Here is a 14,563-nt window from a genome sequence, read left to right as displayed (position 1 = left end):
AAGAAAAAGAAAAAGAAAAAGAAAAAGAAAAAGAAAAAGAAAAAGAAAAAGAAAAAGAACCCACAACTGGATGGTCCAGCGCCATGTGGGTATCAGTAAGTCAGTGAAGTATTTCAGATATTTTGTTATACCTCAAGAGCATTCATCAGACAAGCTTGAGATAAATTGTCATTCTAATTGAAAGTATAGGCTAATGCCAGTAAATCACAGAGCTTAAAATGAGTTAAAAGGAGAAAGACAGCAAGAAGAGCCACATCTGCTGAAGCCACAACAGTCTCCTGAGACAAGCTGTATTGAGAAGCTTCCTCAGCACCAAGGGGATGGTTACTCTTCCTGGCACAGAGACCCTGAAGTACCCGATTTTGGGGACTGCAAGAGTAGATCTTGTTCATGTATTGCACTCCAGCAACCCTGGGCAGTTGAGAGTGGCCAGTGATGAAGGAGGAGAAAAAAGTCGAGAATCCATTAGCCACTTATGAGGGCACAGCAGGAGATAAGAGCACTAGAAGGGATCCTTTAGGAATGTTATCCGATGCATTAATTCCTAGCCTACTCAAATCTATTTTTCCTCCCCTTAAGTTCTCCACTGCCAATTAATGTATCTTTGATCTAAATAGCTAAACTGGGTGTTTGGGAGTGGGAAACTGGTTCTTATCAAGGGACCCTGAACGATGCAATTTTGTATCCCATGTCTTTGACAGGCAAAATGCAGAATAAATCAAGAATTTTCAGAAGGCTCCCTGAGGTAATTGTGGGTTTTTTTCACTGTCAACCACCCCTAGAGGAATGGTTATATTTCCTTATCTCACTAAGCATTCTGTCAGTTCTTGAAACTACAAAGTGGACCTTTATGCAGTAGGTGGGCACACACACCAATAAAAATGCTGATCGTGATCATCTTTCCTAAGAAAACAAATATGATTCCACATGCCTTGAGCATTGAGGAGTGTGGGAAACAGCTTCATAATCAGCCATCTACAGCAAATTGTATCATTGTACTGCAGATCTACAAAATGAAAGATAGCTTTGAAAGCAGATGAACTAACTCCCCTGTGTAAACAGTCCAATCACATCGAGAGGCTCTACATCTTTAAATATACGTTGAATATCACTTATTTCATTTATTAACACCCAAAGGTCTTGCTCTCTCTAATAAGTACTGTTGCAGAAAATGAAATCCTTCAGCTCTCCCAGTGGTTCTGCAGCTGCTGGTACAGCATCACCAGTTGTGTCAGGGAGATGTAGATTTACTTGACCCAATTACATGAGTCATATCCTCCAGCTCCAAAGAAATTTCTAAAGCAGGTACCAGTTAAGTCACTCTGATCTGGCGGTTTGATGATAAAAGTCACCAAGTAACATTACACAGAAGTTAGCAGTGGTTTTAAGATTTTGTTTTCTGAGAGCTAGCCAACAGGAACACCATCATCTCTGGACTGGAGTTGGTCTGTTATCCCATTTTTGGAAAGGTGTATTTGTCAGAAGTGAGTGGTGCTCTAGGGAAGCATGCTTTTCAGAAAAGAATGGTGTTCTCAAAAATGTGTGGAAAAGAGTTCCAGAATTACCAATATGTTCTGTTTGACAACACGGAATGCAATGGTTCCATTTAACTAGAAAATGTCTATTTTGCAATCCAAGTTAATTGGAATGAAAAGGTCAAAACTAAAATATGTTGTGAAAAGACTGAAACAGAGATTTGATTCACCCAAATAATATATTTTTTCTTTAAATGTGCTAATTCCACACATTTTTAGAATTTTGATTATCAGTTTAAACTGGAAAACTTTTCCGTGCTTAGACTTCCCTCTGACAGAATAACTATTTCCTCATCACTGGCAATAGTCAGGTTCATTAATACATAATGGATCCAGGGCAGACCTTCAGCGTACATCCCAGGACACTCTGAATCAGACACAGTAGGGACCTGAACCCAGATCTATTTTGATTAAATTAAATTTGTCAATGAAAAACAGTTTTCTCAAAGAAATTTTCAAAAAATTCTAATGAGAACCAGCTAACGAGGGATATTCTCCTGTGACCAGGATTTTCAAAGCTGCAGACCTCTCAAAATCAAATGGAAAAGAAATTTTTCCATTCTGGAACCTCAGTTCAGTCCTGCAATGATTAACCCCTCATCCTGGTGAGTCTTTCCCTCTAGTACTCTCACATTTTATTTCAGCTAAAATTACTTTCATCCTTTATCAGCTTGCCTGTAAGAATTTGTGCAGCAGCTGCTGTGTCCATTGAAGAGTGAGATTTATGTGAATAAAATAGTTCTGACCCTCTGAGTCCTTCGTGTCTGAGATAAAAACCCACTTCCACATTTCCTTAGGGATTGTTTTACCTATCTCTGTCCAAATAGCAAATATCATCAAGAAAAGCAGCAACACAACTCAGGATATTGAAGGAAGTTAAACTCTTTGTTAAACATATTGCCAGCTTCCAAAATGCCAGCTTCAGAAAAATGCTTTCTCTGTTTATTTCTTCTATTCTAATTGCACGGATAAAAGGACCCCTCATCAGCCAGATCAAACTGTGTCAGAGGGCTTGTGCTGTAGCTGGAAAAAAACTTCAAAAAGGCATCAGGGCTCATATTCCCAGATTGCTCCCTCCTTCCTGGGCAGAAAAAACACTTTTCTACCACTGGGAAAACCGACAGATCAGTGACCAAACTGCAGCTAGTCCAGCACCAAGCCCAAGCTGAGCTGCCCAGCAGTGCACTCCTGCACCAGTGCAGGCTCCAGGACCATGCCTTCCCTGAGCACAGTGTCCTCCACTGCTTACTCTCCCTCTCTTCCTTTCACTGCCAGGTACTGTCTCTGACTGAAAGATCAACAGAGCTGCTATGATACAAAAAGGAAAATTTCTTACACATACCTTTTCTTCGTGTGACCAATAATGTTTCCGATGGCAGAGCTTTGCAATCCCAAATGTTTTACATTTTCCCTTTTTGGAAAACAAGTCCCCTACAGTTACAATAAATATAACATAAAAAAACCCAAAACAAAACCACAAACAAACAAAAAAAACCCCAACAAAACAAAACCCACAGGAATTTCCCTAAGTAATTACTGGAGATGGCAGAAAGGAAAAGAGAAACAGCATTTTTCACTGTGCTTATCTTTTGTTCTATTTTTTTTCAATATCCAACAAGAAGCTGGGTATGCTTTCAGATTCAATTTCAAGTCACCTCCACACTGGTACACAAGGGGAACTCTGTCTACAAGAGAGAGCTTCATGTCTGGAAGCAACCTGAGCTGAGTAAAACAACTTGTCTACAATTTCATCAACAATTAACCAAGCCTCTTGTGAAGAGTCATCTCCATGTACTCACTCGATGCCAATTCACACCATGTGTTTTATCTTCATGAAGGACAGCTCTGTGAATGTTCATATAAGATAGTGGCAGCACAAATCCACATCAGTAGTGTGAATCCACATGAAAAATAGGTACAGCAGTACTGGGTTTTGGAAAGACAAGCAATACTGTGGATCCTTGGGAGAGATGGAGAAAACATGTTGCCAAAGCAACTATTCTTCACATCGCCTCAATGGTTAAAGTCCCTATGTCACCTGCGGAGGCAATGTAGACACCTCGGCAGAGGGAGAAAGAGAAGCAGACCCAGTGTCCCCAGGACAACAAATCCCCTGTGGAGGCTGGGAGTGACTGGTATAGGACAGCATTTGAGTTGATGCTCAATTAAGACCTCATTGTTAGTAAATAATTATTACCACGCAGTGATAGTTAAACCTACCTTGCATGAGAATTCATTACGAGAATGACAAATAGCAATTGTTAAAGAATGAGCTTAAATTCGTTCTTACAAATTTATGAAATAACAATCCTATCTATGCAGACTTCATTTACTAGCTGGTGAAATGAGCAGAAATAAAGGAAAACTAACAGATAAATCCCCTAAGTAGCTCCAAATAAAATGTAAAATTAATGCAGAACTGTATAAAATAAAAGACATTATTAGTGTTTAGTTTGTAACTTTTCAATGTGCTGATTTGAATATTGTAACTTTTCATTAAAAGCGGCAAGATAATATAAGTAAAAATCAATAATGAAAACCTGTTCTAATTTGACCTTTTTTACAACCATAACAAAAAAACTTTCTAAATTGTTTTTGTTTGACAAATTCTGATTTCCATTAAAAGGAATTCTCATAGAAAATTCTCATCAATTAGTAATTTTCCCCCCAATCATCTGTAATGGAGCAAGTGTGGCAGTCTTCTAATTACTTTTTTTTATTAGCAAAGACAGACAGTTGAGAACAGGTTGAGTTTCTGTAATTAGCACTAGGCTAGTTAAAAAAACAGAAAATAATGAAATGTTTTCACAAGTGAATGCTTGAGTATGTCTGTCCCAACTCTTTTCTCTCTTTCACATTCATTTTTCTTCGGATTTCATGTCGACATGTTCAAACAGCACTTTGTTCCCTCTTTTGTTTCTGCATGTACTGCAAATTTCAGCTCTGCAGAGAAGGGCCACTCCATTCAGTGCTGCATCCATTGAAGACTTTTTTCAGTGTGCTGCGCTGTGAGCAGCGGAGCTAATGATACCTGGCTTCCAGCAGCTCTGTGTCTCCTGGTTGGGTTCTCTGACGTCTAATAAGGTGTGACTGCCAATTAAAGCCTTTCCTGTGGCTGACACAGTCTTAACAGTGCTGTCCCATGTGGATTCTCAGAGGTCTAATAAAGGTGAGCTCATAGTGTGCTTGTGCTTACAGTGAAGGAATGCAGTTACGCTCTCTCCTCTGCCTGACTTTTTTGTTTTCTCAAAACTTGTTAGAGCAAAATACTTTCTATCTTCTGGCAAATTTCAGTGAAAATGGCCACAAAGCTCAAATGTGACCAAGGCACTCAAATGGATGTGCAAACACACATCGAGTTTCTTTGGGAATACGGTCTAAAAACTACTATTTCTACAGGAAACTACACTTATCTCAATCAAAGGACTTATATCTGAAAAGTGGGTTTGCCTTAAGTGGCCTCTTTTTTTCTTTAAAACTGTTGATGAGTGTAAAGAGTCTTGTCTGATATCATTTTGGTGGCCTGTTACTGCACCCAGCAACTTATTCTTCACTCATCATTTTAAATGGTGATAGAAGAATTAGCTGCAGCACCTTAACTTCTCTGTGCCATGAACAGCTTTGTACAGAAAGGTTTTGTTCTTCTACCTCTTGAGCCACAGTGCGTGTCAGAAACTTCACAGTGTCCTTCTGGTGCCAATGTATCCCTGTTCTTGGGCTTGTCCGCCCTTGGAGCCCTCTCTGCCTGGCACAGAGAAAAGTCTTCCACCTCTTTGAAAGTCCAGGCAGGAGAAGCATAGCCTTGCTCTGCCACACCAATGGTACCCTGTGGTTGTTTAAGACTTGCAGCAATACACCCGACCTCGTTCTCCTCATACAGAGCTGAGATTGGACACAAGGAAAGACTGAGTTCTCCCTCTGCATTCGAAATCGCAGCTATTCATTGCGACACAAAATATTTTTTTTCCAGTTGTTATCAGTATAAACTTAACCTGGAATTTTAAAACATAGGGCCAGCTCCATCACTGACCTGCTCTGTACTCCCATTATTAGAATCTCTTTTAGTTCTTCACTGTTCATACCATTAAATGATAAAAAAAACAATTCCTGGATGAGAATTTTTTTGCCTGATCTATTTCTCACTAAACTCAGATATCAGTCTTCACTGACTTCAACAGACACTGAGACAGGCTTAAAAGAACAGTAATAAAGTGCATGGAGAAACAGTTCTCTACTTTGCAGTTCTGTAGCCATAAAAAAAGTATAGACAAATTGCATCAGGGTCCTAATGAAAGTTAAAAATAAAGGGGGGGGAAACATGAAAAATGATTACAGCAAACATCAACTACATGGATTTTTGCAGGTTTTGTTTGTTTGTTTGGGTTTTTTGTTTTGTTTGGGTTTTTTTTTAAGATTGAGAGGGAGAGAATGGTAGCATCTAAACATTAAGATAAGACACAGTGCTCATGAAAAGGTATTTTTTTCCCCCTGTTGTTTCACACTGACTATATTTTCAGAGCCTTACTTTTATTTTCTGATAGCCAGGGCATTTTATACCATGTAGAAGAGTTCCTTACAGGATTTCACATTTGCACAAATACAATAACAATGCTCTCTCATAGATCAAGTCCCACTATTTTGTGATAGAAAAGCCTGTTTATTCACACACAAAGGGCCATCCTGCTGCTATAAAAATCTCTCTGCTAAATGCTTCAGTAAAAAGATTGCTGAAGCAAAAATAATAATCAAACTGTACTGAATCCCTTGAGACTCTGGCTCCAAAGAGGTACCAATAAGAGGGCTCCTCGAAAATGATAAAAAACCCACAAGCTGTCTCATAAAAACAACTGTGTTCCGTGTTGGAGAGAGAGTTCATCTTAGAGAGGCAAAACGCCAGTGCTGTCGCTTTGCCATCATGGGCTGCCATACTTCCAGAATGGTTTTGTTCTTCCTCAGATCCCTGAGGTCTCACACACAGCTGGTGTCAAGCAGGAGAGAAGGGTATGGGACAGATCCAGCTTCATGGTAGCTCTGCTGCTGAGGTAGGGTACATTTCCATCTGCTTTCCTGGCCTGAGAGATGAGGAGGGTCATGGTGCAAGGCCCAGAGGCAGCAGGTGCATGTGGGCTGAATACAACATGGTGAGGACAAGAGCACAGCACCCATAGGAGCAGAACTGCAAGGCACCACGTCCCATCCAGGATAAGCGGGAGATTAAGATGATGAAGGTGGGTCTGAAACACGGATCAGGGCAAAGCTACAGGCTACCCTGCTGGGAAGCAGCGTTATATAGGTGGATTTTAAATTGCTGCTGTGTAGAAAGCCTTACACACCTTACAGACACCCATATCTGCAACCGGGGACAAGTGTGACCTCCGTAATTCATGAGAAAAGAAATTTCTTTGAAAAGGTACCCAGATTCTTTACATGACAATGACCAATGTTCCAGACTAACAAAAGTATTCCATACCACCATATAATGCTAAAAGACCCCATCATAAAACAACTATACTTCAGAAAGTACTCCTTTGTTCTACCTTTTTTTTTGTTACATCTGCTAGAAATAATGACTACAGAATCTCTTTCAACAAAAGGTCATTTATGTCAATGGACAGAACACAGAGGATCAGATCACCTGCTGTAATTGCAAATTAATGCTCTACTGCTAATGCATTAACTACACAATATTGATCTACAATTGAATCATACGGGTTACTGTGAAGTGATTTTTACTTTAATATTTTTATGCTTTTATTGCTTTTTCCATAACACATTTTCTCTTTCCGCTGGAATTTTTTATAATTGTTTCCCATTTTAATTTCCTGCAGCAAGATGACTTTTAAAAATGTATGTCTCTTCCAAAGCCTTGCAAAAATCTAATGAACCATCATTGTGCCACGGTAAATACAGACATGATGAAAAAGATTAAAAAAAAATCCAATATACATCTTATTTTGATACAGTTAGGCTTTAAAAAAAGTTTACTTAAATTAAAAATAAAATACTTCAGCCTCACTGTAAGCCTGTAGTAATGAACTGTACCTCAGGTCATTAGAAAGATGCAGCTAGACATTTCTGGAGCTTTTACTATGGAGTGAGTGCAGGATTATCTCCATAAATAAAATTGTTATTTTTTAATTTCATATCTGTACTGAAAAAGGATTGGTGGATTCAGGTATGTTAAAAAAAGTATAGTGCTATGGAATCAGTTGAAGAAGGATTCAAATGTTTCATCATTTGTAATGAGAAATTAAAAAACAAAAAGGCTCTTTTTGCAACATGTCAGAAGTCCATACAGGGGAAGAATACTCTGTTAAATTGCTGTACAAAATTTTAATCCCAGCTACTTCTGACTACAATGATTCAGGTTTTTTTCTATACCTGCTGCAAACTTATACACAAGCTTTTCATGAATAACAATGCTAAGATGTTGCCCTCCATCTTCTAAAGGAGGGGATAGAACATATTTTGAATACTGAAACTCTCTCCCCAAACCATTTTCTAATATAACTGCTTAATAGCACTTGAGGTGGTTATGGCATATAGCAAAATATGGCTTACCACCTATCTCCTGACTTGCATTCCTATGTACAATGATTTTGTAAATGGAAAATAAATCCCCATGTTTTAAAAATCAAAGCAATTGGAATTGGAAAAAATAATGGAGAACTGATTGTAGGTCAAATAGCTGCAGAGGAAAATCTGATCTTGCTTTTAATGGAAGAACATTTATTATTCATAAACCTTTCCTCTAACAGATATGCCATACTGCAATTAAATCAACTCACACAAAGCCTTCTTATTATCCTAGCCCATGAATGTCACCCTCCCATGGCAGAGAAGACACGGGTCTCTTGTCGAGCCACAGTGAAGGGAAGCCCAGTGGCCAAGCAAGTTCTGCTCTCCCAGGCTCTCTAGCTGGGCTCCATGGATGGATCAATATGGTCTGTGCTACTTAGCAGTTATTACGAGACTGTGTTTAATACTGGATTATCTGACATTCCCTACCCTTTTAAAATGCTGCTAATGAGGAATTCTGTGTGCCTCTGGATCCATAGCAAAGTGTCCTTGCGGTTTTGGAAACATGAAGTCAGATCACAAAATGTGCAGTATTACGTCAGTCCAAGTGTCTAATCAGAACCAAACAGTGACAGCAACAGTGTCCAAAGCAAATACCTGGGATCAAGCTATGGGACACATACATAATTCCTCCAGTCATGGTTAGGCTTCGTGAACGAAGATTTGGGATGGGCTCTACCCACATTTGTTGCAGGCGCGTGGGTGGCTAAAAAGGCCAATACGAGACAGGCATGTCCGGTTGCAAAAGGCACAGCAGAAAGACTCCTTAGATGGTATATTCTGCAAGGCACGATTCTTTCTGCGTTGCCTTTTCTCCTCAAGAGTGATCCTGCGTGCTTTCTCAAAAGCATCAGCAGTGTTATAGATGGTGTGTCTCCAGGGCTCCTGATTGGAGGCCAGAGTAGACCAGTTATGGTGATCAATATGGCCCAGGTTGAGATGTTGTTTCAGGGAGTCCTTGTATCTTTTCTTCAGGGCTCCTCTCATGCGGCAGCCGGTGGCAAGATCTTAGGGAGGCGGTGGTCCTTCATCCTGGAGACGTGCCCTGCCCAACGCAGCTGCATTCTCAGTAACTGCCCAAAGCAGCTGTGTTCTCAGTAACCCTCCAGTAGAGTCCCAGCTTTTAACTACTTAACTCAGGGACTTGCTATGCAGTGAATCTTAATTAGTGAATCATTCAGTAGACCCCTTTATTTGATGCTATCTACAAATTCTGTACTTGCTCTGTATTTTGGTACTGAGAAAGCAGAAGTGAACTGTCAAAGCTGTAAGCAACAGAGGTTGTGACTGTTGAAGAAACAACCTGGGCATTTGATACCAAGGATATGTGAGAAAGATTGGGATTCAGGAAAGGATATATTAGCTGGCTATTTGTATGACTTTGTTAAGAAGAAAAACAATGGTAATGATTCTTATAATCCTAAAGAGGTTACAAAGATGACCTGTGAAGATGAGGCTGTCTTCTTCCCTCTATCACAATGTATCTTGTCAGAGAAGCAAATAAAAGTTTCAGTGTAATCACAGTTAAGTGTATTCCTTCTAAGATTGGCTATAGAGATTACACATTTCCTTCTCCCTTCCATTTGTCCTTCCCAACATAAGGGAAAGACTTAGGGCCTGTACTCACAGTCTTGCATGAAGTTTACTAAAGGCTTATTCTAAAATAAATGCAATTGAACTAGTTCAGACCCTTACCTACACAGCCACTTTAGAATCCATTTATCTGAGATTAGTTTAAATGACTTCTCTACTTTAGTGAAACAGAAAGAAGCCACTCAAACTGAGGATACTTCTGATCCTAAGGATTTTAAAATCAGTTCTAGAGATGATTTACGTTAAACTTGTGAAATCTAGGGACAAGAAAAGAGTTTTTTCAACATCTCGGAGAAAATCTGTTGAAAAGAGAAATTGTTCTGTAAAGACTAAAAGATCAGTATAGATCCAAGTAATTTCTGTAAGCCAGTTTCAGAGAATTTGATATATTTTAAAGAGAAAACAAGAATTAATGCTATGTAAATCAAATATTCTTTCTCTTGGGCACTGACTGGGATGTCTGCATTAAATTATATTTCAGCATTTCCCATTACCATTGGTGCAAATCGAAAAGACATAATAAAAAATAAACAGCTACACAGTCTATATAAAGAAAAAGTGTACGACATTAAAAACCTTTAGTTTTAGTCATTCAGAAAAAGATACAACAGATGTAAAACAGAGAAGCATTCCACTCTGTGTAGTTCAGATCATGTAACATTGTTACAGACAAAGGCATTGAAACTGCAGCTCTATTAGCAATAACAAACCAAATGTATCTTGACCACTAAAAACATTTCCTTGCCAATACTATTTTTTTTTGTAGACTTTTGGTGCTCTGTACTTTGCACCATTACTTAGTATTTATATGCAAGAAACTCTCAGATCATTGGGTAAGAAAAGCAGATCTTTCGTCTGTCCATGCAAAAAAAGAGTTTGAAGCATTTTAATACGAACTTAAAAAAAAAAGAAAAAGGAAACGGTATTCGTAAATCGAAAGAACATAGCAAGTCTACAAAAAAGCAGCAGTCTTCTACTTCAGCACCCAGAAATGCTAATTTTGATGTGCATTAAAAAACCCAACCAAACCAAACACTGAGTTGGCTTTTTTTTTTTTGTGAAACATAGCAAACAGATGACTCATCTCAGCAGTCACGGTAGCTGTGTAAAAAGGATGGTCACACTGAATCTAATTTCAATGTCAAAGTGAATTTTGGGAATGAAAACACACCAGTCATCCCAGGGAGTGACACAAAGTCAATATTCACAGGATCCACAGTTGCTGTCGCCTAGGGTGGGACCTACATATAAAGGGGCTGAACATCTACCAGAATGTAACAATATATAATGGAATAATATAACAAAGACCACCTGCTCCTCAGCCATTCTAACATACATGCTGCAATGGTGCTCTGACATGCCTAGCAGAGCAGGTAAGGGGCTGATTTCCAGCCAATTTTCTGGTGCTCAAAATACCATGCCACCAATGCTTCCTTCCATGACAGGGACTAACTAACCATGCCAGTCTGGCCAGGACCTCAAAACAACCCATCAGCCTCCACTACTGTATGCAGTCTAACACCTCACTTCAGTGCAATGCCAGCACCATATGCAAGAGATAAAGCTCTACACCTCCTGTTTCAATAAATAGGCTTAAGGGACACAGATACCTGGACCAACAGGAGTTACTTTAAATGGGCTCTCTGTGAGACCAAAGTAGTGCTCTTTGAAAGCCCTCTCCCCTTGAGAAGGCTCTGCAGAAAAAAACCCTGAGAATAATGAAAGAGTAGGTAGCTCTTGCTTAACTCTGTGTCAACCTTGTTTGTATGACATGAGAGAGATGTTTAAATTTTAAATCCTGGAAGTCAGAGATAAAAAGTGGTAACAAACTCATGGCCAGCCTTTTCCCAGATTGGTATTGCAACACCCAAAGTTTTCTTTTGGCAACTCCTCCTCCTCCTCCATGTGAAATAAATGTCTCTTAGCAAGAAGCACGAAGTTAAAAACATGAAAATTCCCTTCAGTGGTAGAAATCCCCCACGATTCGAATGTTTGAAAGGAAGATATATTGTGATCTTCATTACAGTTATTTCAATTTTAATGTTTCAAAGAAAGAAGAGATACCTGTAAAACAGAAGCCCCACTGTGTAGAAACTGAAGCCCAGCTTCAGCAGAATCGATGCCTCCAGTTGCTAAAATGGGAAATCCTGGGAGAGCACGGGCTATGGCAGACACTGCGCGGAGGGTGATGGGCCTGATAGCATTTCCTACAGAAAACCAGAACATTTTGTTAGCAATGTCAGAACAGACCCTGATGCAACTTGCACATCCCTCACAGTAGGAACATGAGGAACTAACATCTGAGGTGCAGAGGCTATATTCATTCATAAACTGAAACCCAGTGGGTTTCAAGTGGTATCAATACTTGTAAAGCACTATGCATTTTGCTGAAATACAGAAAATGGCAGAAACATTTGGATGAACACTGCAAAGCTAGCTCAAACATTTTAGCTGTGCTCAAAACAAAGACTAACATATCTGAGACAGAAAGCAATACTTTACCACACAATACACTAGACAAAGAGATTTATGTTTCTACATGAAGAATCAGGTTGATTTTTTGAACATAGATAAACATGTTGTCCAAGTAAGAGTAAAAACCTCATTTATTTATGTCCAACTAAAAGTTGTTTAAAAGTACCATTTCACTGGACTTGAAATTTCATATTTTATTTGTTTCCCCTCTGGATGTTTGTAAATTCAGATAATCCTTTATGTAAGTCCCCTTTAACAATAGAATAAACTATATTCATTTATGGTAGTATCTCCAAGACTGGGGCTTGCATTTCAAATGGTATATAGAGGTTGAGTCAGAAAACTCCCTGCTATATTTACAGGAATTATGATTAAAGTCCCAATACACTGTGTCTGCAATGTGTCTTTTTTGCTATGTTCTATTGGTGGTATGCTAGTATTTAAAATACGGATGCTGCTTATGAGATGATGGATAGCACAGATAGCTGACACTTTCAGTTACCTTTTTTTTAGGCTAGTTGGGATTTCTGTAGAGAATATTAAAATTCCTACTTAATTTAATGAACCTTTAGGATAATTTGATGTCATCATTGGACAACAATACAGTACTGGAAGGGCAAGACACATCACCCCCAGAGGAACTGTCTGGCTGTGGTTGTCAGATCTTTCCCCCACCCCTCCCTTGGTACTGTATTAGGTAACAGCAACTAAACTTTCATGTGCATAAATGGACAGCCAAACCCAAGATGCACCATTGATGTGTTTTCATGAAAACTAGAGCCTGAGTAATAAAAATTGGAAATCTCACTAAAACTGCTTTAAAGAATCTAAGACCACAACAGAAAATATCACAAAAAAGGAGCTGGAGTTGAGCAGGAACTTCCCATAGGACACTAACGACTATTTGCTGTCATTTGAGCTAGATCAATTGTAACATGTTTGAAAAGAACAGAATGATTCTCCGAAAGAGGATGATTGTTAAGTGTCCAAAGAGCAAATATTTTGACAGAATTAACAGTCCAGTCTTAGAGAAACGCTTGAGAAAAAAAAAAAAAGAAAAATGGAAACCATGCTGTTTGGTCTGATGGGTTTATTTATAAAGCTTTTTGGAAGGCATACAGGCCAAAACATACCCTACACAGCCAAAACCACTGAAAATAATCTCATCAAAAAACAGTAGTTCATGAAATTCTTCAAATATTCAGTGTTTGAAATTGAGGCTAGAAGTAAGCATCAGACTTGTTGTATTACTTTCAGCTAATGACACAGCTGCTCCAGAATCTCACTGTGATGAGGCAGTTGTTTTTTAGAAAGGTGAAACAATACAGGCACTAATAACTCTGAAATCATGTAGCTAGAGGGAAATTTCTTCCCAATCTGCTTGAGTTAAAATCTGACATCTGCCTTGAGGCATGAATGTTTATACTCTTTTAACCCCCATGTAACTTTTAGAATTTGCATTCAATCAGTTTTAAAGCCTTATAGACCCTTGACCTTAATAATAGCTTGTAGTAAAGAGCTACACAAGAAAATATTTTCAGAATATAATTGTTCCTTTCTTTAGTATTATTAAATTAGCCACCTTCTCACTTAAATGACTGTCTCTGTACAATGGCCAATAGAAGAAAAGGAGTAAATGTCAGTTTATTTAAGGTTTCAGCACAACAGGTAATCAGAAAGGTCTTCATTCAGCCCAAAGAAATCAAGCATGTGATTTCATGAAGTCTAGCAGAGATGGCAATGAGACTTAGAATTTATTATGGAACACAGGTACTTTTTAGTACTAGCTGAACTTGATATTCATAATATGAGTTATTACTTACATTTGGTGATTAGTAAATTAGTGATAAATTGGTATGATTGCAAAAGTATTCCATTCATTTATAATTCACTCAAATGAATTTAAAAACATTTCAGGAGTGCTTTTGATGAGAGTAAATAAATGGCTGTAATGACAATCAGAGGGTTGACTAAGGTGTCACCATTCATCCCAGCTTTTTTTTTTTTTAATTAGTCTACAGCATACAAAACAAGCACAACATAAGGTGTAGCCATTCTCCCATACATTTTTTGATCAACAGTTCAGAAGCTTCCCCCTCCATAACAAAAGCAGCTGGTCTGGAATACAATGTGATTAAAGCAAAAAAAAAAAAAGAAAACAAACAATAGTGATGCAAAGCTATTAAAACAGGCAATTTAAAAAAAAAGAAAGCAAATGAACACTTGATTTGACCTACAGTCTCTATTTTCTTGCATTTTCGTATGAGTACCATAGGAAGGTAATAAATTCCATTATAGAGATCTGTGGAGAAGGAGTTTTTAAAAGGCTGAAATAAAGGAGATTTAATCCCAAACTTTAAAGGACCTGTAAGTAGTACTGC

The 14,563-nt window shown here is 38.5% G+C and overlaps 1 protein-coding gene across 1 annotated transcript in view; it reads right to left on the bottom strand.

The window, feature by feature from the left end:
• The window catches only part of DPYD (dihydropyrimidine dehydrogenase), a 338,474-nt gene that overhangs the window by 53,056 nt on the left and 270,855 nt on the right, over window positions 1-14,563 (bottom strand). The window contains exon 20 of the mRNA XM_029963231.1: window positions 11,772-11,914. Within this exon, the coding sequence (XP_029819091.1) occupies window positions 11,772-11,914 (143 nt within the window). The remainder of the gene's footprint in view (window positions 1-11,771; window positions 11,915-14,563) is intronic.

The sequence above is a fragment of the Manacus vitellinus genome, unplaced genomic scaffold (genome assembly GCF_001715985.3).
Source record: "Manacus vitellinus isolate BGI_N305 unplaced genomic scaffold, ASM171598v3 scaffold_56_pilon, whole genome shotgun sequence".
In the NCBI taxonomy this organism is placed as follows: Eukaryota; Metazoa; Chordata; class Aves; order Passeriformes; family Pipridae; genus Manacus; species Manacus vitellinus.
This window is presented reverse-complemented; position numbering and strand designations above follow the sequence as displayed.